The sequence below is a fragment of the Terrapene carolina genome, unplaced genomic scaffold (genome assembly GCF_002925995.2).
Source record: "Terrapene carolina triunguis isolate 2854851 unplaced genomic scaffold, T_m_triunguis-2.0 Scaffold374, whole genome shotgun sequence".
NCBI classification, from domain to species: Eukaryota; Metazoa; Chordata; order Testudines; family Emydidae; genus Terrapene; species Terrapene triunguis.
The window spans coordinates 5,343,509-5,366,301 of record NW_020664725.1 but is presented as its reverse complement, the minus strand read 5'-3'; the positions used below and the strand labels follow the sequence as shown (position 1 = coordinate 5,366,301).

Genomic DNA, 22,793 nt, shown 5'->3' with positions numbered 1-22,793 from the left:
CCACAGACTCAACTTTGTGGCCTTGGGGGGCAAATCGCTTGAACTCTGGTTCTTCAGTTTTCTTTTCCATGAAATTCACCTACCTCCCAAGGAGCTGGAAGAAATTTAGTTTACAGATAATACTTAGGGTCCAATCTTCAACTGTAACTGGAGTGCTCAAAGTCAGCCTTTTATTCCTGTACTGGCCAAAAATAAAATCAGAGCCCTTTTTTTTAACTTTGGAATTGAGTGCATATGCTTGTGTGAATAATCAGTATTGATGTTACTCTGAGCTTCATGCTCTCAGTAGGATGTATTATGTGTTGTCTTGCCTGGTTACCCGAACCTAAACGAGGGGGTTGGTTTGTTTTATTGTGCAGTGTCAAAAAAACACGGCAAGCTCATCACTTTCCTACGAACATTCATGAAGTCGCGCCCAACGAAACAGAAACTGAAGCAACGCGGGATCCTGAAAGAGAGGGTGTTCGGCTGCGACCTGGGAGAGCATCTCCTCAACTCCGGCCATGATGGTAAGAGAGAAACTCCTGAGTTCCTCATTCATACTGATGCTTGGGGCTTGTTTAAAGGGTGATTTTTATCATGGTGGTTTAGTACCTTCACGGGGAGAAAATACCTGTTCAGTTCCCAAGGACTGTTAAATATAGCAGCTAATGGCAGAACAAGAACCAATGGCTGGAAGTTGAAGTCTGACAAAATCAAATTAGAAATAAGGTGCCCTTTTTTAACTGAGGATAAATAGCCATTGGGACACACTGGCAAGGGGAGCGATAGATTCTTCTACTCTTGAAGTCTTCACATTAAGCCTTTATGGAAAATACACTTTAGTTGAACGTAAAGTATTGGGCTCAACACAGGAGTAGGGGGATGAAGATCCATGGCCTGTGTTACAGGAGGTCAGACTTGATGTAACAATCGGTTCTGACCTTACAGCCTCTGAATCCATGGGACCTGATTCTCTTTTCATGCCTGTGAAGGTGAGGTGAACCTGGAGTCAGTGGAGTTACATTGTTATGAACGAGCTAAAACTAGGCTCCCAGTTATTGCAATGTATTTGTTCATGGCAATGTCCCTGATGTGCTAGACACTTTCCAGCAAGGACAGTCCTTGCCACAAGAAGCTCGCAGTCTACGGAGAGACAGACAAGTAAACAGAGGATGGGAAAGGGTAACCACAAACAGATTGTTTGTTTTTTATACAAGTCAGAATCCCTGTAGGCAAATGGTAGAGAGGATTAGGAAATAGACTTGGGAAGAATAAGTGGCATTACAGTGTATCTGATTTCTAATGCCTGTGGTGTTCTAATTTCCTATCAGTATCTCTATCCATTATCTTTACATGATTCCAGCTCAGTCTGCAAACTGGAGTCTTTCCATCTGCCTTTCCCCCAGTCCCATAAAATACACGGTGTACAGGATCTAGTTGGATTTTACTTTTGACTTTAGAATTTTGCTTCTCTCAAGTCTGTGACAAGCCCATTGCTCCTCCCCCTCCCTTGTCTCCCCAACAGCTACTAAAACAAAGTGTCAGGGAAGGGGTGTCCAGTCCAGGAAAAAGCCCCACCTACTATTTCTCTTCTTAGGATAGGTTTGTTGGATATGATCTGCTCTCTCATCTCACAGTGACACCTCTGATCAGAGGCTGGTGAATCAGGGAGGCACCAGAACTGCTGATGACCAAGCCAGAGAGGGGGAGCTACTCAAACGGATTCTTTCACAGTTCAGTACTAGTCGGAAGTCGTTCACGTACACATTCCTTTCTGGTGATGGCTGTTTAGGAGAGCAGCAGACCAGTATGTAGCAGAGCAGCCAGAGAACCAAGCCGTTAAGGGCATCAGGAAGGTAGCAAGGGATACAGCATCATTTCCAGCTATCTCAGTTTTTGTTTCCTTCATATTTTTCCTCTTGCCTAACCAAATAGATGGTGAATCTGGGCAAGTGGCTGACATCATATGTCAAAGTCCATACTGCCATGTCTTACAGCTTTTGCCTTGAGGCTGAAGGACAAGGGGGGTTTCTCTGCTGAGTTTACTCCAGTTGTACTTTAGACTCTTTGCTCGTACAGATGGCTTGAAGGGTAGAGGCTGGTGGAGGGCAAGCTATGTGTTGCCTTAAATGATTCCATTTGGGGAACAGCAGAGTTTAATCTTGTCTCTGTCAGTTTTTACTGCCAGTTTTGGTGGACAGCATCAAATTGTACGTGTGAAATCAGGACTGTGCCAAAGCTCATTGGTTCGTTAATTGGAGCCAGTGAAGGTCGTTATAACTGGGTCTGGAAAAGTCTGAGAGAGCCAGAAACCGGATGGTTTGGAAGCAGAAACTGTACTAATGTCCCATTTAAGAAATGGATCCAGGATGGCTAGTTTACGCCACCTTGTTGCTGTAGAATACTTTATTTTATCTCCAAGTTGGAGAAATCAAGGCGATCAAAAGGCACGCAGAGAGCATGAGCTCGTGACTGGGCAAAGCAGGAATTCTGTTTAATCCCCAAAGTCCCCTCTTGTTCACTTGAGTTGGGCAAGACTGAAGATGATTTATTAAGTTTCATAAGAGACAAGGGGCAGATCCTCAGCTGGAGTAAATTGTAAGAGCTCCAGTGATGGTTCATCTGTGAGAATTGACACCATCTCAAGACCTGCCCCCAGGTTTTTGAAAAAAAAACCACGGCACACTCCTCCATGATTATGGCTGTGCTGCGTTAGTGAGGTCTCTTCATTTATGCAGTTTCCAGTTCTTTTCAGCCTGGACTTAATAACTCTTTCACAACTCCCTGGAGCAAAGCAGATCCAATCGGGATGTTGCTAACAGGGGCACATCTCCATTTCTCACAGCAGGGTTGGTTTTTTTCTGTGTGATTCAGCTCCCTGACCCGTATTCCAAATGAGGTAATTCTAGGGATTAGTTTTGCAGAGACATTTTTGTGTTCTGGTGAATCAAACTATGCATACGCACAGACAGCATTTTAAGTACCCCTCGTTCTGAAGCGTTAGATAACTCGGTCTCAGAGCAAATTGCTAAGCAGAACTGGTTGATCTGCTTAAAGCGGGAATTGAGATATCACATGAGAACCTAGATGGGTAAGAGCGTGGACACAGTAATATCCTTTCATCTGTGAGATCAGACGATAGCTCAAAAATGTTTTCAGAGTAGCTGCTACCCTGCAGTACTTCATACGTGTGTGGGTTTTAGCTGATGAGACGGCAAGGGACTTGTTTACATGCAGAAAGCATTTGATGGTGTCTCAATTCACACACCAAAAAATATCATTTTCGTTACCCAAAAGTGTCTGCATGGCTTAAGCAAAAAGTTTTGGGACAAAATATCTTCAAAACAGGCTACAGCACATTCACATGCTCTCCAGGAGTGCAGAATTGAGCTGCTGCTGTGCTCTGCATGTTGAGAATTGTAGAGTCGCTGCTGCTCAGCTGACGAGGCCTTGACTTTCAAGAATTTATCTTGGGACAATCTGAGCAGTTCCAATCCCATGCCTCTGAGATGCTGCAGGCTGCCCTTTGTATAGGTGGGTCCTATTTTATTTACAACACCCAGAAATGTGCTAAATGCTTTGGGCAGGTCCACACTGGGGCGGGGGATCGATCTAGGAAACGCAACTTCAGCTACGAGAATAGTGTAGCTGAAGTCGACGTTTCCTAGATCGAACTAAGTTTACTTACTGCGGGTCCACGCGGCGCAGGCAAGCTCCCCCGTCGACAGCACTTCCTCCTCTCGGTGAGCAGGAGTTCCGCAGTCGACGGGGGAGCGCTTCTGGGATCGATCTATCGCGTCCAGATGAGACGCGATAAATCGATCCCAGAAGATCGATCTCTACCCGCCGAATTGGGTGGGTAGTGTGGACCAGCCCTTTGTAGTATAAGGAAAAGTTAAATTGGCAATCTGCTGTCCTGATCCTGCAAACACTTGAGTTACTTTCCTCATGTAAGTAGTTCCTTTGAATCCAGTGAGACTGCTTACATGATTAAGTGTAAGTATTTGCAGTCCTGGGCCTTAGTTTTTTGACATGGGATGATGAGTGAGAGTAACAGACAGACAAAGAGGAGCAAAGGGTAAGGAAGATGAAGGTTGCAATAGATTACTTGGTTTAGGGAATGGTCACATCTTGATGGTGCGTGTACTTAGTGTTTTAAGCTTTAATAAGCTTTAATATTAAACGGTAAACCTTGGTATATATTGAGCATAGCCAGTGCAGATGGCTGTGTTTTTATTAATGAAAGTCTAGAGTACAACTGGTATAGGGTAGTGGTGGTATAAAGCATTTTTATAGCAGCATCAGTTTATAAAGGAGTTTGCAAACAGGTGAAACACATTACCTGCCACAAAGAATTTACAGTCTAAATGAGGCAAAGAAAAGGGTGGAAGTGTGGTTCAGTGAATAGGGCACTGGACTGGACTGGGGGTCAGAAGACCTGGGTTCTGTTCCCAGGTCTGCTATAACCTTTGGCAAGTCTTTTCATTTCTCTGCCTCAGTTTCCTCTATCTCTAATTATATTTACCTTCTTTGGTAAATTGGTTTGAGATCTATAACGAAGAAGTGCTGTGTAAGAAGAGTTAAACATCTTATTATTAGACAAGTCGTAGGACAACAGACCAGCTGTGGAATGACCAGAGTTATCTACTCACAAACTTGTGGTCCCATGTGCGCTGGAAGAATGTACACTGGAAGAATACCGGTCTGTCCACCATCTCTACATTTGAGACCAGCAACGATGCTTTAGCAGATTTCCCTAGATTTAGGGCACAGAGTTCTCAAAAGAGAGCTCTTGAGTCTGCCAGTTTTTCTTGTTGGCATGACAGAACCTGTGTGTGTCACCCTTCAGGGCATAATCCATCTATTTACTCTGACTTCTTTTTAAGGGAGGTGTCTGTGTAGTGAGCGTCTGTTGCAGTTGGGTGGGGTCAGTCATTGGTTGTTGTTGACTTTATCGGTTTGGTATATGGCTGCAATTTGTTGTTCTTGTATAATTGGGTTTGGGCCAGCAGGTTACACTGCACGCTATTTGGGCAAATTGCAGGGGGGAGGGAGAGAAATAAAAATATAATGTTTGTAATAGTGGCAACAGAGGAATATTTTAATATTGAAATAATCTGTCCCCCGTGAATGACAAATGAGTGCTAGTAATTGTATGGGAGACAAGGTCCTGTTTGTTTATCTGTTTTTTGTTAGCACTAGACGGGTCAACCAGTATTAGGACTCCTTTATGGTAGGTGCTGTACATACACTTAGTGAGAGACAGCCCCTGCCCCAAAGTGCTTGTCTAACGAAATAGGCAAGAGAGACAAAAGGTGGGAAATGAACATAATTTGTTTTATGTTCACGTTTTTGTAAAGGGAAATCAGACCTCACCAATCTACAACAATTCTTTGAGGGGGTCAACATGTGGACAAGGGGGATCCAGTGGATCTGGTGTATTTAGATTTTCAGAAAGCCTTTGGCAAAGTCCCTCACCAAAGGCTCTTAAGCAAAGTAATCTGTCATGGGATAAGAGGGAAGGTCCTCTCATGGACTGGTGACTGGCTAAAAGATAGGAAACAAAGAGTAGGAATAAATGGTCAGTTTTCAGAATGGAGAGAGGTAAATAGTGGTGTCCCCCACGGGTCTGTACTGGGCCCAGTCCTATTCAACATATTCATAAATGATCTGGGAAAAGGGGTAAACAGGGAGGTGGCAAAATTTGCAGATGATACAAAACTACTCAAGATAGTTAAGTCCCAGGCAGACTGTGAAGAGGTACAGCGGGATCTCACAAAACTGGGTGACTGGGCAACAAAATGGCAGATGAAATTCAATGTTGATAAATGCAAAGTAATGCACATTGGAAAACATAATCCCAGCTATACATATAAGATGATGGGGTCTAACCTAGTTGTTACCACTCAAGAAAGAGATCTTGGAGTCATTGTGGATAGTTTTCTGAAAACATCCACTCAATGTGCAGCAGTAGTCATTAAGAAAGGGATAGATAATAAGACAGAAAATATCATATTGGCTCTATATAAATCCATGGTGTGCCCACATCTTGAATACTGCATGCAGATGTGGTCTCCCCATCTCAAAAAAGATATATTGGAATTGGGAAAGGTTCAGAAAAGGGCAACAAAAATTATTAGGGGTATTGGAACATTCTGTATGAGGAGAGATTAATAAGATTGGGACTTTTCAGTTTGGAAAAGAGATGACTAAGGGGGGATATGACAGAGGTCTATAAAATCATTGACTGATGTGGAGAAAGTAAATAAGGAAGTGTTATTTACTCCTTCTCATAACAGAAGAACTAGGGGTCACCAAATGAAATTAATAGGCAGCAGGTTTAAAAGAAACAAAAGGAAGTATTTCTTCACACTACGCACAAGTCAACCTGTGGAACTCTTTGCCAGAGGATGTTGTGAAGGCCAAGACTAAAACAGGGTTCAAAAAAGAACTAGATACAGTCATAGAGGATAAGTCCATCAATGGTTATTAGCCAGGATAGGCAGGGATGGTGTCCCTAGCCTCTGTTTGCCAGAAGCTGGGAATGGGCGACAGGGGGTGGATCACTTGATGATTACCTGTTCTGTTCATTCCCTCTGAGGCTACGTCTACACTACGGGGAGGGATCGATTTCAGATACGCAAATTCAGCTACGGGAATAGCGTAGCTGAATTCGATGTATCTGATCCGACTTACCCCGCTGTGAGGACGGCAGCAAATCGACCGCCGCGGCTCCCCCGGCGACAGCGCTTACTCCTTCCTGGGCTGGTGGAGCATGCGTGTCGATTCGGGGATCGATTATCGCGTCCCGACGAGACACGATAAATCGATCCCCGAGAGATCGATTTCTACCCGCCGATCCGAGCAGGTAGTGAAGACAAGCCCTGAGGCACCTGGCATTGGCCACTGTCAGAAGACAGGATACTGGGCTAGATGGACCTTTGGTGTGACACAGTATGGCCATTCTTATGGGAGACAGAAGGTATCATTATACCCATTTTGCGGATGTGGAGCTGAGGCATGGAGGGATTAATGGTAACATTTTCAAAAACACCTATATCCCATTTTCAAAAGACACACTTGGGAGCCCAAGGAAATCTCTTTGAAAGTCAGTGGGACTTAGGCTCCTAAATGATCTGCCCGAGGTGACACAGGAAGTCTGGGCAGATTCTGGAATTGAACCCACATCTCCTAAATCCAGTGTTTTAGCCCTAAGATCATCCTTCCCATCGCTGCTAAGAATCCAGGACAAACATTTTCTATATAAAGGTTTTTTACCCTTTAAAATGCAGAGCAAGGTCTTATTTGGGTGGTGGTGGTGATGTAATGTGTACCATTTATTGAGCACTTCATATGCTAAATGTGCGTTACAAACATTAACTAATAAGTCCTCACAACGTCCCAGGTAGCATTACTCCCATTTACCAATGCGGAAACTGAGTCAGGGAGATTAAGTAACTTGTCCCATGCTATAGAGGAAGCAAGTGGAAGAGTCAAGAATCCAGGCCTTCCAACTCCCATTGCTGTGCTCTAAACTCTAGCCCATGCTGCTGCTTTGTGGGTACAGACTTGAGTATGTCTCAATGAAACAACTGCAGCTAATCTCTGTTAGTGGTTTCCACTTGTGATACTAGATTATGACGATACACACATTTCATACAGATACAAAGGCTGTCTCCTCTCTCTGTCCTTTCTCTCTTTCTTTAACTTCAGCTGTCAACTTTATCGATTTGGGGGCTGTTGAGTTCAAGGTTTCTGTTTCAGGTTTATCTCTACAAATAATGAATGTGTTGAGGTATATTGGTTTTTATTGTGCGGATCAATTCAATTATGGTCACTTCCATGCCAATGGGATGTGTGCCTCCATTTAATTCTGGTGTGCGACTACTTTAGCTTTTAAATACCTTTCCCCACCGATGAAGTCATTTGGAAGCAGCCCAAGCTTGTTAGGGAGTAGTTCTTTCTTCATCAGCCAGGAGAGAGACCCAATTTGTTCTGCTCTGCTGACATCTGCCATGCTGCAGAATTTTATGGAGTGGCAACCCACAGCACTCTGAGCATAGTATAGTCCCTGATAAGGGAAGCATCTTCGTTCTTCCCATTATGGCACTAATAGGGATGGAAGCGAAGTGTGTCTTTCCGAAAGCACACCCACCAAGCTCCTCTCCAAATGTGAAAAATCCTATTTACAAGGGATACATGTGTTCAGGAGGGAGTTGGGTATGCCGTGCATTGCAGTGCCTATGCAGCATACTTATTTGCTCTTAAGGAGAATTAGGGTCTGTCTACACAGCCGACGTTAAAGTGCTGTAATAAAACCACCTTTGCGAGGGGAATAGCTACCAGCACTGGGAGCCATGCCACTTTACAGCACTGTCTACACTGCCACTTTACAGCTCTGAAACTTGCATCGCTCAAGGGGGTGTTTTTTCACACCCCTGAGCGAAGAAAGTTTCAGCGCTGTAAGTGGCAGTGTAGACAAGGCCTTAGAAATGAAACTTCCTCTGTGAATCCTAAAATTAATTGTAAATGTGGAGAGTGCACACTCTGTGCGTCAGTTTTCCCATCTGTAGAATGGGGATAATTGTCCTGACCTCGTTCATAAAGGGCTTTGAAAACTCAAGATGAAAAGTGCTCTAGAAGAGCTAGATATTTTTATTGTTTATTTTATTATTAAATATGGATGCAAGGTTGTTATGAACAGGTTGTGTGTGTCTAAATAGGCAGAACACTTTTGGAATGCGACAGTGATGTGTTATTAACAATAATAAATACTCTTCTTGGAGCAGTGTCCCTGTGGGTGCTCCATTTCAGGGGCGCATGCCCCTGCACCTTTGATCAGAGATTTTTGGTAGCAGTGCCCATTCAGTCCATGCAGGCACCCTACACATTCTCGTGTCCCAGACTGAGGCTAGATAGGGCTACATGAGCGACCGTCCGTAGTTCCTTCTCAACCGCCTTCAGCCAGAGACGGAGTTTAGTGTATGCCAGTTTTTCTCTTTAGAGTTAGAATATAGTATATAGAGTTAGTTCTTTGGTTAGTTTATAAGATTCCTATTACTTTATAGTTGTTGGAACTGTTGATCCTGTTTTCTTCTTTCTTAAAAAATAAATAAATTGTTTTTTCTCCTATCGTGGGGGTCAAAAACCATTTTTTTCTTGTCTCTGGGATGCTGAGCTCCCTGGGTTTTAACAGGTGCTTCTCCTGTTGAGCAACAGGAATAGGAATTCTCAGTGTGTTCATTGCTTGGGAGACTTGCATATGCCAAGCAAGTGCAAGATTTGCACTTCTTTTAAGAGAAGATCCTGAAAAAGAGGGAAATTAAATATAGATTATTATTGAAGGAGCAAGCCTTAAAACTGACTTTGGATCCAGATGCAGAGAACCCCCTCGAACAAGGACACACTACTTTTGTTAGTTCCCTGTCTACATCAAGATCATGGTCACCGAGAGCTTCAGATGAAGGCAGTGTCGAGACCCTGGTCTCTGACACTCTCCATGAATGAGGTACCTATAACCGCTCCTTCGGTACCAAGGGCTTCCCACTCAAAGACCAAGGAGAAGATCAGAATAGAGAGTTCCTCCTCAAAGAAGATTCAGTCACTGGAGACCTCAAGCCCAAGAAGGGTGTTATTGAGGCTTCAAGTGCTTCAGGTACTGTGAAGCACTCTAAGACTTCACCTAAGTCCCATGCCTCAGCAGTAAAGGGCACAGTACTGAAGACTACTATTATGACTACCATCAGCACACACCGTAGCAAGAGAGCAGCCTCACTGGAATCTGTGGTACCCTTGATACCGTCATCAGCACCCCGGACAGCATCATCGGGAACAACCACAGTGCCTGTACCAAGGTCTGTTGTGTTCCCGGTACTACAGGAGTTCTGGTACCCTAAAGACCTCATGGTCCCAAATGAGCCTGAGTCTCCCCCCTTTGCAACCTCCAGACACCTCTCGGAACCGAGATCTGCAGGATTACTGAATGCACGTATTGTAGTAAGATTCACTACTTCCCGAGCCTCTTCAGGGAAGAAGGATGGTCACCTCCTGTACAATATGTGAAGGAGCATTCGGACTGAGACTCAGAACTGTCAGTTCAAGGCTCTCCAGTTTACTTGAAGAGACGTTATTCCCCTTTGCAGATGCAAGGAAGGCAGGATACAAGACCCCTTCTTGTTAATACCTGGGAGAACCAACAATGTCTCCCCGTCTCTCCCCCCCCCCCCCAATGCCTTATAGTCTTCCTCATTGGTCTTCAGTGGCCCCATGGGCAATGTACTGCCAGCAATTTTGAGGGACCCGATTCAGTTTCATAAGGAACTTAGAAGACCTCTTCTTCGGTACCTTCGATCTCTTCCCTGCCAAATCAGTAGAGGAGACCTTTGAGGAGCAAGAGGTGAGGACCGACAAGAAGGTCAAACCCCCGCCCCTCCCCTTACAAATATTGCTTCTTCATAGCCTGATAAGGCAGTATTGCCATCATTAGGTGTTGACCTTTGGCAGTTCCAGACTCTGGAGAAGTAGGTCGTGGACATGCTTCAGATTCCTCTGAAGGAAGTCCAGGCTTCCCATCCTGGACATATTGCATACTTCTGCTTCAGCACAGTTGGCACTGCCAATTAATGATGCTCTTGCTGAGCCAGCCAATACCATGTGGCAAACTCCAGCAGCGGGACCCCCTACATGCCAGTGTTCCAATAAAAAAAATACTGTGTACCAGACAGAGATTGAGTTTTCGTTTTCACACTCGGCATCAAATTCTCTGGTTGTGGACGCAGTTAATAAAAGGGGGAGATTGGCATATTCGTAAAGCTACCCCATATAACAAGGACCAGAAGTAACTGGACCTTTTCGATTACTCTTCAGCAACATTTACAGTTCAGGATTACGAATCATCGGGCACTGATGTCAAAATGTGGCTACCTGAATTATGAGAAGTTTAATAATGCTTTTATTGGCCATTTACCGCAGGAACATCGAGATCAGTTTAGTGTCATAATACAGGAGGTCAGCTCTTGACAAAGACATCTTTGCAGGCTTCACTTGATGTGGCTGACACTGCAGCCAGGTCTATTTCTGCCACAATAGCAATGAGATGAGCTTCCTGGCTTCAGCTGTCTAGTTTCCCCCTGGAGGTTCAATCAACCATTGAGGCCTTACCATTTAATGGCCCCAAGCTCTGTGCAGACGACTCACTTCATGCCTTAAAGGACTTTTGGGCTACACTTAGATCCTTGGGGATATATATATGCCTGCAAATAAAAGGAAATTCAGTTCTTCATCTTCACAAAGATTCCGTCCTACTCAATTTTCTACCTTCTGTAGACCATCTGAACTGCCAGCTAAGTGGTTGAGATTTTTAGAAAAAGAAGACGACTACCTCGACTGCTTTATCCCAGCCGCCAGCGTCTTCCAAACACCAGTTTTGATGGTATGGTCAAGAGTCTCAGCCACCCAGTAGTCAGGGTGAGTTTCTGAATTCGATGACGGTCAAGGCTTATCTCCCTTCTGACGGGTTTCTCGCTCTAAAGAACCTTTCCCAAAGAATGCTGCTCAGTCCTCAAATCCCAGAAAGGCCATGTCTGCACTGAAGATGACAACTTGCATTTTTGTAACACAGAAGGTCAGGTTATCGATGTCTCCAGGCATGGCCAAGTATAGTTTATGTGCCCAACAAACAGCTGGGTCCTACTGTCAGTCACTCATTTAGTGAAAGGACTTCCTGGGTTTGTGCAGGAATCCTGTTCATCCAGAATACCCCTATAAGTCATGATAACAATGGACACTTCTCTCTTGGGATGGAGAGCACATTTGGGCCCTCACGCAGCCCAAGACAAATGGTCACAACAAGAACAACGCTTGCACATCAATCTGCTAGAACTGAGGGCAGTCATAAATGCTGGCCTCCACTTTCTTCCCCTAATCAAAAACAAGTAAATCAAGTTCATGAGGGACAACATAGCTTGTACGTATTAGATCAGTCATCAGGGAGGAGTGTGTTCCCCCTTGCACTGCACTGCAAAAATAAAGCTTTGGAATTGGTGCATATCCAACTAGATAATCATTTTGGGTTCTTACCTCCCAGGTAAGTTCTTAACCTCCCCTATGAGTGTCTGCACGTTTTACTAGATCACAGTCTACGTCTGTAGCCCACTCAAGGACATTCCAGTTGCAGAAATCTGCAGAGCTGCAACATGATCCTTGGTACATAACGTTTTCCAGCCATTACACTTTGGTTCACGCTGCTAAATCAGATGCTGCAATAGGCAACACAGTCCTCTCTTCAGTGCTGGACTCTGTTCTGAACCGCCCACCTTGTTAAGGGGATACTGCTAGGGAGTCACTGGAAGTGGAGCACCAACAGGGACACGACTCGAAGAAGAAGGAAGAGCGGTTTCTCACCTTGTGCAGTAACTGGAGTTCTTCAAGATGGTGCCGCACTAACCACCTTCCTTCCCCGCTGCTTCAGAGTTTCTCTGTGGGACTTTGCGGCAGAGAAGGAACTGAGGGTGGTTTGCTCACACAGCCCTATATAGCTTCAGTGCGGGGCAGGAGGATGTGTAGGGCATGGGCTGAACGGACGCAGCTACCAAAAATCTGCAATCAATGGTGCAAGGCGCATGCGCACCTGAAGTGGAGCACACACATCAAAGAACTCCAGTCACTGCACAAGGTGAGTAACCTCTCCTCGACCTTACTGCTGCAAAATGTACCATCCCTGAAACAGGGAGAATAAATATTGATGCAGTTGATTTTTTATTTATTTTTTTGTCTTCCTTCTATTTGAAACCGTTTTTGAGAGGGAAATGTATAGGGTTTAAAAATTGAGACTGCAGTTTTCAAAATCACATAGGGGATTTAATTTTAGCAGGAACTGGATATCCAAATCCCCTATTTGGTCTTGAAAGTCTCAGCCTGAACCTCTGCAGGAGACAGGGTCCTTAGCCTGCCATGTTCTAAGCCTTCTCAACTCCACTCAGTTCAAAGGTAAGGCTTTTAAACCAAGACACTCCTGCCTCCTTGGAGTTTCTGATGACATCACCGCCTGTTCTAGTGCCGTTGGTGGTTTATCATCACCAGGGATCCCAGCTTCCTTGTGATTCGCCAGATTCCCATTGTTTATATAATATTTTCAGTGATAAATCATTGCAGGCTTCCAAACGGGAAGAATATGGTTAGTAAAAGGGGAGGGATAGCTCAGTGGTTTGAGCATTGGCCTGCTAAACCCAGGGTTGTGAGTTCAATCCTTGAGGGGGCCACTTAGGGATCTAGGGCAAAATCAGTACTTGGTCCTGCAGGTGAAGGCAGGGGGCTGGACTCGATGACCTTTCAAGGTCCCTTCCAGTTCTAGGAGATAGGACATCTCCATTAATTATTATAATTATTTTAAAACAGGTTAGAACAAGAAAGGAACATCTGAGGGAACATTTCAGCTGGGATGCTCTGTGTGGGCAGAGTAAAACCAGCTCCATTCTCATTTTTCCTTTCGCTCAGACCTTGCAACCTATATGTCATCTCTTCGGTTCTTCACGTTCATTTCATTAGTCCCTTGATTTTGTTGTTAATTTTTAATTACAATAGATGTCTGGCTGGCTGCCCTTGAATCTTGGCCAACTTGAGGAAAACCACAATTCGGGGCCTTGCTTTTAGGGGTTAGAATAATCTAATCCTACTTTAAGTCTGGTTTAATCCTTCCTTGAGGTTCTAACACTTACGACCTGCATTGGCCCTGTTTACGCTGCCTCTTCTTGCTTTTATTGGAGAATAAGAAAACAATGCGGAAAACTGCAAATAAGCAATAAGGCAAACATTAATTAAAAAAATAGAAAGCTATGTAAAACCACAAATGTGTCTGTCTTCTGTTTTCTTTCTCTTTTTAAAAATTGCATAAATATGTTAAAAATGTGAACAGTCTGTGAAATTCATGTGCCCAGTGTATCTTTGAAATGTTACAGAGGCCCAAGTGTAATCTTTACTCACAAACTGACCTTTATGGCTAATTGTTTTCAGTCTAGAGATTTTTCTATGAAACTGCCATTTTAAAGATGAATGCATTTAGATTGCAAGGTCTTCGCTATAGAAACTGTCTTCGTTATGCTTGCAGAGCATCCAGCACATTGGGGGCTATGGGTGCTACTGTAATACAAATAGTAAATAACACTAATCATGTGAAAGTGTAAAAATCCTGGAGTTTAGTTCCAAAACACTTCAGGTTTGAATCTTAGCAACCAACATCAATAGATTTGTTTAAGCAGCAACTCTTTTTTTTATTTTATTTTTTTACACAAAGAAAAGTTTTGCCCTGGATGCTTTCAAGTGGGTTTTCTGAGATTGAGAAGTCATTAACTAGGATACAGGGCGACTGACACATTTATTCTCTGACTTGCACCATGCATTTATCAGACCAGACTTATTCCATCTGTCTCTTATGACCCCTTATTACTCATTTCCTGTCAGTATTATCTGGCACACTACAGAAATGTTGTCTTCTTATACAGTTTTGTGTAAATCTGTTTGAAATGGTATTTATCACAATTCCACATACACTTTTTGTAAACTGGAGGAAGTGACTTGTAAAGGTGCATTATGGGGCAGTCATTTGGTGAGGCTGTTTGGAATGGTTTTACAGCCCACTTCAGCTTTTTTCTCTTGTGGGTTCTAATGCCTTCCAGCCCCTTTGTTTATATTGCTGTTCTGTTTGGCTAGATTTTACTGCTGATTTCAATGTGTGGCCTGGTATTTTATATCCTGGAACTTGCTGGTTGACATCAGATACATGCAAATCTAAAATCACATTTGTTGAAGCTTGCAGTCATTTGGGGATGATCTGTAATGATTATAAAGGGTAGACGTGATCAGAGAGAGAGACAGAGTTTAGTGAAACATAGGTGTGATCTTGTGGTCTGAACAAAGGACTGGGAACAATGCACACCTGAGCTCTAATCCCATCTCTTATACTTCCTCTGTGACCTTTGGGCAGGTTACTTAACATCTCTGCTTCACTTTCCCAATCTTCAAAATGAGAATAATAATACATATTTTGTGTGGCCTATTTTTATGTATTTATATATATATTTGCTTCCTTAGGCTTGGTCTACACTAAACCCCCAAATCGAACTAAGGTACGCAACTTCAGCTACGTGAATAACGTAGCTGAAGTTCGAAGTACATTGGTTCGAACTTACCTCGGTCCACACGCGGCAGGCAGGCTCCCCCGTCGACTCCGCGGTACTCCTCTCGTCTAGCTGGAGTACCGCAGTCGACGGCGAGCACTTCCTGGTTCGACTTATCGCGTCCAGACAAGACGCGATAAGTCGAACCCAGAACTTCGATTCCCAGCCGCCGAACTAGCGGCTGGGTGTAGACATACCCTTAGATTGATAGGACTGTGAAAGCGCATTTAAGCAAGTTAGGAGCCTAACTCCCATGGAAAGTCAATGTGAGTTAGGCACCTGATTCACTTAAGCACCTTTGTAAATCCCACTAGGTGCCTAGCTGCATCTCTGGGCACCTGTATCACTTTGGAAATCTGTCCCTATGTGCCCTTGACAGAGAAATCATAACCTAGAAGCTGAATCCAGCAGCAAACTCCACCCTATGATAGCAATAACCAGCCAACCCATATAGCAGAAGATTGGTGGGGACCCCACCTTGCACAGGCGCACTTCTCTCTCCAAGGGCACCACTAAAAAGGTGAGCGTTGGTATCTTTGAAGGTCAACGGTTTTGAGTTATTTCGGTCCAGTTTCCATAGTCGATGGGCACTTGTGTCCTTGCCCTCTTTCAAACCAATGGATCCCACGCTCCTTTTGGCTCAGCTTAGCATTGTGACGAGGCCCCGCTGTGGCTTTACTGCTCTTTGAGAGGGGATCTTCTGAGCTGTATGAAAGGGGAATTGAGAAGGACACACAAGCTATTAAAATTAGTAAAAGGAAAACTCTCTCCACTCCTTTCCAGCCTGCCTCCTTTGGAGCGGCTGAAAGTAACAACCTTGATAAGAGAAATTCCTTATGCCTCACCTACGCAGAGGACACAAGGGGCTTGGTAATTAATTTGCATTTTGAAATACCAGTGCCATGAGGAGAATAAAACATGGGAAGAAATATCTCATGCTGTACAGCAACAGCTCGTATGTCTTCTCCTCTGTTTAGATGTCAAGAATGGTATTTTAGTTCTCTTTCATTAATTTTTTTCGGGCAGTAAGTTTTAGGGACTTGTCCATGGAACAGTAAGACCTGGTCTGCACTTGAAAGTTTTACTGGTATAACTATTGCTGTTAAAGGTGTTTTTTTTTAAAAAAAAAAAAATCAAAATAGTTGTACCGATAAAAGCCCTAGTGTGGACACATTTACACCAGTATAAAGGTGCCTTATACTAGTACAGTTATTCCCCTTCCTGTACAAAACCACTTTATAACTGCATCCATACTCAGGGCTGGGGAGGGGTGCACTGATTACTGTACAGTTAAAAGTGGTACGACTGTATAGTGTAGACAGAGCCTGAGGCTTCAGGTAAGCACATACAGCACATGCTTAAGTCCCATAAATGTCAGTGGGGCTTAAGCATGTGTGGTTAAGTGCTGTCCTTAGTGGAGCAACAAGACAATCCAGCCTTAAGCAGATTTCATTGTAGAAAGCGGATTCCATTCCTAGGCACCACAAGGTCTCTGTCTGCTCTTGTAGCTGTCTCATTTATATTTTATAACCCTCTTTGCCATTACCTTAAGACCTACAGTACAAAAGTCACTCTGTCAGATAAGAGAGATATATTGCCAGGAAGTAGTGTAGTTGACTTAGACTTTATCTTCGTTCTTTAGTAATATGTGTATTTTTAGCGTGGGTCATTTCTTGCAAACCCTACAGCATCTTGAAGGAAGTCCATGTTTGTGGCTTGATCTTTTATTTTTAAAGTTTGGTAGCTCAAGGGAGGATGTTAGGCTCAGGATTTAGGAGTGAACTGCGGGAGGAGATGAGTAAAGTTATCTGAGTATGCAAGAGTAGAGGGTGGAATGGGACTGCATGCTTATAAAACGTCACCTGCAGGCCACTTTCTGGCTTGGCGTGGATGGGGTAATAAAAAGGGAGTAATTCACACTTTCAAATCTCACCTTGATATAGAAGCGCATCCCCATGCAGTTGTGCCTTAACGTGGGAAGGACAGCTGGGAGGGCAGGTTTAAAGAAGGAAAAATAGGCTGCTGAAACTAAAATGGCTAAACAGCTGAAAAGCAGAGCTGGTTGCAAAATGGTAACAGTTTTGTGAGAGTGAGTTTGGTTTTTTTTGACGATTTTTAAAAATTCCGTATCTTCCAAAAATTTCAGCCAGCTTCAATGGAAAGCACACACAGTACCTGCGGTAAGCGGTAGTTAGAGGTGAGTCAGCTGGCACGGGCTACCTTTGGGTGTCTTAATTGCAGTGTAGACTTACCCTATGACATCCAAAATAAGATGGAGAGGGAAGTGGGAGTAAAAATAGCTGTAGTATTTCATCAGCTGTTGGGGATGTGTCTACCAATGGTATGTGGGTTCCTAACGGAGAACAATTATTAGTTATTATCTTCCCATCTCACTGCCTTACCGTCTTGCTCCTTCATTTAATTGCTTTTTGCTAAGCTTCTTAGACAATATTGGAACTTAACGACAGCCATAGTTTGACAGCGTTTGTTTAGAAGGTTAGCTACAGTATGTACAACAGTTCAATTCATATTCATTGTTCCTGTTCGAATGATCATTTAACTTTTTGCAGTCATTCGCTCTGAGGGGAATTCAGCTGAGCAGCTGCAGTTCTAGGCGATATGGTCCGTTAACCAGCCAAAAGGCCCTGGCTTGTGCAGTAGTTGACCTGATTGCTGAAATACTGTAAAAATGACATTGCTGCAGGGGAACTCGGTGGGAGGTCTCATTCCCCAGGTTGAACAAATAATTCAGATTCCAGTAACGCACACAAAAAAACAACATCCAACAACAACCACAAAGACGGCGGCTAAGGTTATGAAAGATTAAAAAGGGAAAACAAAGCGAGGTTAGAGGACTGTAAAGGGGCTGATTTCAAGATGAATTAAAACACCCTTGAAAATGAGAGCTATAAAACTTTCACTTCATCCTGAGGGGAAGAATTAACCCTTTTAGTCAATGAGTAAATAAAATAAAAGCCCAAGGAGAGATGCTGTAAAACTCTCAAACCCACTGGGAGATGCTGAGGAATGAGGTGAAAAATTCCTTGAGTCACCCCAGTGATAAAACATGCTGGGGTCTCCTTTGGTAATGCTTCCACATTCCCAGGCTTCTCCGGTTCAGGGCCTGGAATGTCAGTCACTTGGGGCCGGCAAAGGGAGGGAGAGGTGGGAATGGGATGCCTGATCCGGGAATGGGATGCCTGATCCGGGAGCAGGCGATACACAAGTTGCTCGGGGCCTCACAGGATGTGGATGTTTAAATGCAGCAATTATCAATTAACTCTAGCACCCTGAAGTGCAGGTGAGGTGGTTGTTTCTTTGAGTTGTTTCCCTGAAGGGGGGTTATCTGGTGTCCGGAGGTTGGACATGATATTGCCCAGAAAGGGAATATAAACAACAGTGCACATTGTTAAACTTTTGTTATTATTTATTTGAATTATGGTGACGCCCGGGAGCTCCTGTCATGGATCAGGGCCTCATGGTGCTAGGTGCTGTACAAACAGATGGTTCCCGCCCCAAAGTGCTCACAATAAGTATAAAGCAAGAGACAGATGCAGACAGCAGGAGCCCAAGCACTCAATGAGACAGTACTAGTCATCGTGGTAGGGAGTAGTCTCAGGACACCAACTGCCTCTCTATTGTCAGATTTTTGGTAGGCAGCTTTAGCATTAGCTTTGGCTGCTTTTACTGCAATTTCATATTTCTTGTTGGTACCAGAAACATGCAGCTACCAGGGACTGTGGAAAGATGGGGGTTGGAGGGGAAAAATTTAAAACGCTCATGTAATCTTCCTGTGGGGCCCCCCCCCGCCCTTTTTTTTTTTTTTAAATAGCAAACTAAGGTCATCCTGCCAGCAAAAGACCCTTTTTAACTACAGTTATGTCAGGGACCTAATTAACCACGTGTTTTTAACCACATCTCCAAGCCATGCTGCATCCAGAGCTTTAGCACAGTTCAGTAGATGTTCAGTGTCCCATCTCTGCTACAGGATGGATCAATGTGGTAGCCAGGTCAGGAGACGAACACATAGCCTGATCCAGTGGAATTTCTGGTGTGGCTGGGCCCATAGTACTTTGATTTTGTGTTTTTGCCCCATGCTGACTCTGACAGCACTATCCAATCTCTTGGTATGGTGAATAAGCCAGTGCAGTAAATGTATTGCTATGACTATATCCCACTCTTTGCATCAAGTCAAGGAAGGAAAAAAACAGCAACCCAAAGTGTCAGAACAGGCTGCTCTTGCAGTCTAATTATGACTTACATACAGTATTCCCCATGCTGTCTGTTTATACAGCTAGAGGAACCCCAGGAGCACAAAGCCATGGAAGCATGCCAAGTTTGTTCTCTATGACACAGGATTTTGGTTAGGCAGCTCGGGCCAGTATTCTAGGTCAGGGTTCTCAGCCAGGGGTACGTGTATCCCTAGGGGTACGTGGAGATCTTCCAGGGGTTATATCAACTCATCTAGATATTTGCCTAGCTTTACAACAGGCTACATGAAAAGCACTAGCAAAGTCAGTACAAACTAAAATTTCATACAGACAATGACTTGTTTATACTGCACTATATACTGATATGTAAGAACAATATTTATATTCCAATTGATTTATTTTATAGTTATATGGTAAAAATGAGAAAGGAAGCAATTGTTCAGTAACAGCGTGCTGGGACTCTTTCGTATTTTTGTCTGATTTTTGTAAGCAAGTAGTTTTTAAATGAGGTGAAACTTGAGGGTACACAAGACAAATGAGCTTCCTGAAAGGGAGACTGGAAAGGTTGAGAACCACTCCTCTAGGTTGCCCTTCAGCGGAAGGTGAAGATCCCAAGGCACTTACAGGTTTGAGCGGGAGGTAACCAGTTCTGGTCAATGCCTTGCTCTGTAAAGGATTTTATTTCCAAGGCTCTATGGGGTAGAAGGGGCTCCATTTGCCCAACAGTCTCTGGAAAGCAGCTTGAGATACTGTGAATATAGAAGGTAAAACACCAAATTGCAGACTGTCCTATGTTTCATGGTACATTAGTCTGAGATGCATCTGTTTATTTCTAGGGAACCACTGAAAATGTCTGCTCCTTTCCTTGCCCAGGTTGTTCATCTGCTTCTGTGCCTGATGTGAAGCAGAACAGCAGTAGAGTGGATGGGGGGTGGGGAGGAGGAATAGGGCATCTAAGTTCAAGTGTTCCTGGCAGTTGGTATATATTACTTAATATAAGGGAATTTGCCATATGACCTATTCACAATCTGTGTCACATGGCAAATTGATAAGAGTTGGCATCTTGTGTAAGAATATAACTAGATCATTGTAGGAGCTGTGGCAAGAAAGTCTCCTGCTGAGGAATCCACAAAAATCTGAGTTTTTCCATGAGGACTTGATGATGCTTAGATGGGTCTGATCCTAATTTCCTGTCTGGGATCATATCAAGTCTCATTTCCCTTTTAAAGGGGATCAGCTTTGCTCCTCCCTTAAATCCAGCGGGATGGATAGCTAGATCACACGGTGGAAGTTCAGTTGTATTGGGAAGCCATCTGGAGAGAACTGGTTGGTGAAGTGGCCTGAATGTTATTGTAAACCTGATTACATCCACTGGGTCTTACTTTCAGTCCAGCCTTATCTGGGTCTTCCTTTGTACCCAGTTTTGCACTGCGGTTTCAGTGGGTTCATTGTGTCATGTAGCTTTCTAAATCCTGGGATGCTCAAATGCATCAGTGTCCTGCACATACAGAGATCAAATTACTAATCATAAAAATGCAGGTAACCCTGGGGTAGAACGTGGTATTTCTTTAACAGCGTAACAGTTTAAACCAAGTAGGGGAGGAGAATTTCATGCTGAATTGAAGCTGCAGAAAGAATTTTGGCTGGACAGAATGAAATTGCTCAATTTCAGATTGGCCAGGATAGTGGCGTTAACACCACGGCTTGTTTGTAAGTGTAGATCTTCCATAACCACAGTTGGTGAGAACCTGTTTTGTATCTCAGCTGAGAAATGGCATCTCCTGCAACACAGTTCCCCCTAACACCATGCTTCAATACTCACTTAAAGGAAAGCATGCCTGCTACCAGTTACCAGCACTTATTTCCTACACCTCCTTGGTTTCCCATCCAAGTAGCAACTAGGGAAGCAGCCCATCTGTGCTTAGCTTATGAGATCTGACATGATCACAGGCCCTCAGTAACATGGTCAACTAAACACTAGCCCTTTTTTCTTTTTAGTCCCCCAGGTCCTCAAGAGCTGCACCGAATTCATTGAGAAACACGGCATTGTGGATGGAATATACCGCCTGTCAGGAATTGCGTCAAATATCCAGAAGCTACGGTATGATTGCATTGTATTCGATGAATCCCAGCACATGCTCATTTAAATGCTCTGGTTTCAGAATCCTAGAGTTCAGTGATGACAGGCCGGTGGGTGTCTTGGAGAACAGATGGGGAGGTACCATCACAGCAGCTCCCCAGTGCTCGCGCCTGCTTCATGAACTGCATGCTGTAGCTCTGGAACATTTAAAATCCCACCTCTCTCTTTTTCACAGAGGTTCTGAAGTGAAATGACAAACTTCGTCTACATGACGAAGTGTGACTGGTTTAACTTAAATCACCTTTTTAAACCAGTTTATTAAACTGGTGCAAACACCCTGTGTGTAGGTCCTTACTTCGGTTTAAGGGCAGAATATTTTGATTTAGCTTAAACCTGTTTCCAGTTGACTTAAATTAAACTTTAAAAAAAGGCCACTCTCAGTCTGAAATAAGTGGGTCCTCATGGGTTTGCATTAATTGTAACTATATCAGTTTAAACTCCCACCTTAGTTTATACCAGGGCAGGTTTCCCAGTAGACAAGGCCTTGGCAATGCTTAGACATTGCCTGTCTTTCTAGAATATCATCAGCACATCTCAGATGGGCAAGGAATCCCGCACCCTTGCAGTGGAGGTTGCTAGCTGGAGGAACTCATTCTCCTTTGCCTTTACCTCACTCCATCCCACTTCACTTTTAAATAATCTCTTAAAATTCTCCCTGCTCCTTCCCCAAAGAGCTTATCTACACCTGGAGTTATTCAGCAACAGCTATTCTGAAATAACTATTCCTGAATACCTCCGTGTTCGGAGTGTCTTGTTCTGCATAGGGGATCAGCAGTTCGATTTACATCTCGTGGAGAAGTGAGCTTTAGCAACAGCAATACTCCACTCACCCCTCCCAGTGGCCTGATTGACTACGCTAGTCCCTGGCTAATTGGAAACAGGAATTTCCATGCACATATTCTAGTGGGAAGCAAGGCTTGCCAGCCCTGGCCCTCTAAGTGCAGCTTTTATTTCATAAAAATTTGTGCTTTGGGTTTCTCTCTCTCTTTTCCTCTCTCTGTGAAAACCAAGGGAATGCACACGGGTTTTCTTCATGTGGTTCCTGGCTCTGTTCATTCTTGCTGGGCTCTCTAGCTTGCCTCCAAGGAATTTCTGCACACAGTAGTTTTGATGTACAGCAGCTGTTGATAGTCCCTGATGTTCAATGTTGCTTATAATTTCAGTTTCCAGGCCTTTGAAATTTAAAGGGGGTAAAGTTTTCATTTTGGCCCACGGTGAATTTTACCTAGGCAGCTCTCAGTCACAATCACTGGGGTTAGAGATGTAAATTGCCTGCAACAGTGTTGA

General features: G+C 43.8%; 1 protein-coding gene across 2 annotated transcripts in view; it reads left to right on the top strand.

Moving 5' to 3' along the window:
* ARHGAP32 (Rho GTPase activating protein 32) overlaps window positions 1–22,793 on the top strand; it is a 220,154-nt gene that overhangs the window by 171,728 nt on the left and 25,633 nt on the right. For both annotated transcript variants that reach the window (XM_024209610.2, XM_026657914.1), the window contains 2 exons: window positions 360–509; window positions 21,365–21,467. In XM_024209610.2, the coding sequence (XP_024065378.2) occupies window positions 360–509; window positions 21,365–21,467 (253 nt within the window). The remainder of the gene's footprint in view (window positions 1–359; window positions 510–21,364; window positions 21,468–22,793) is intronic.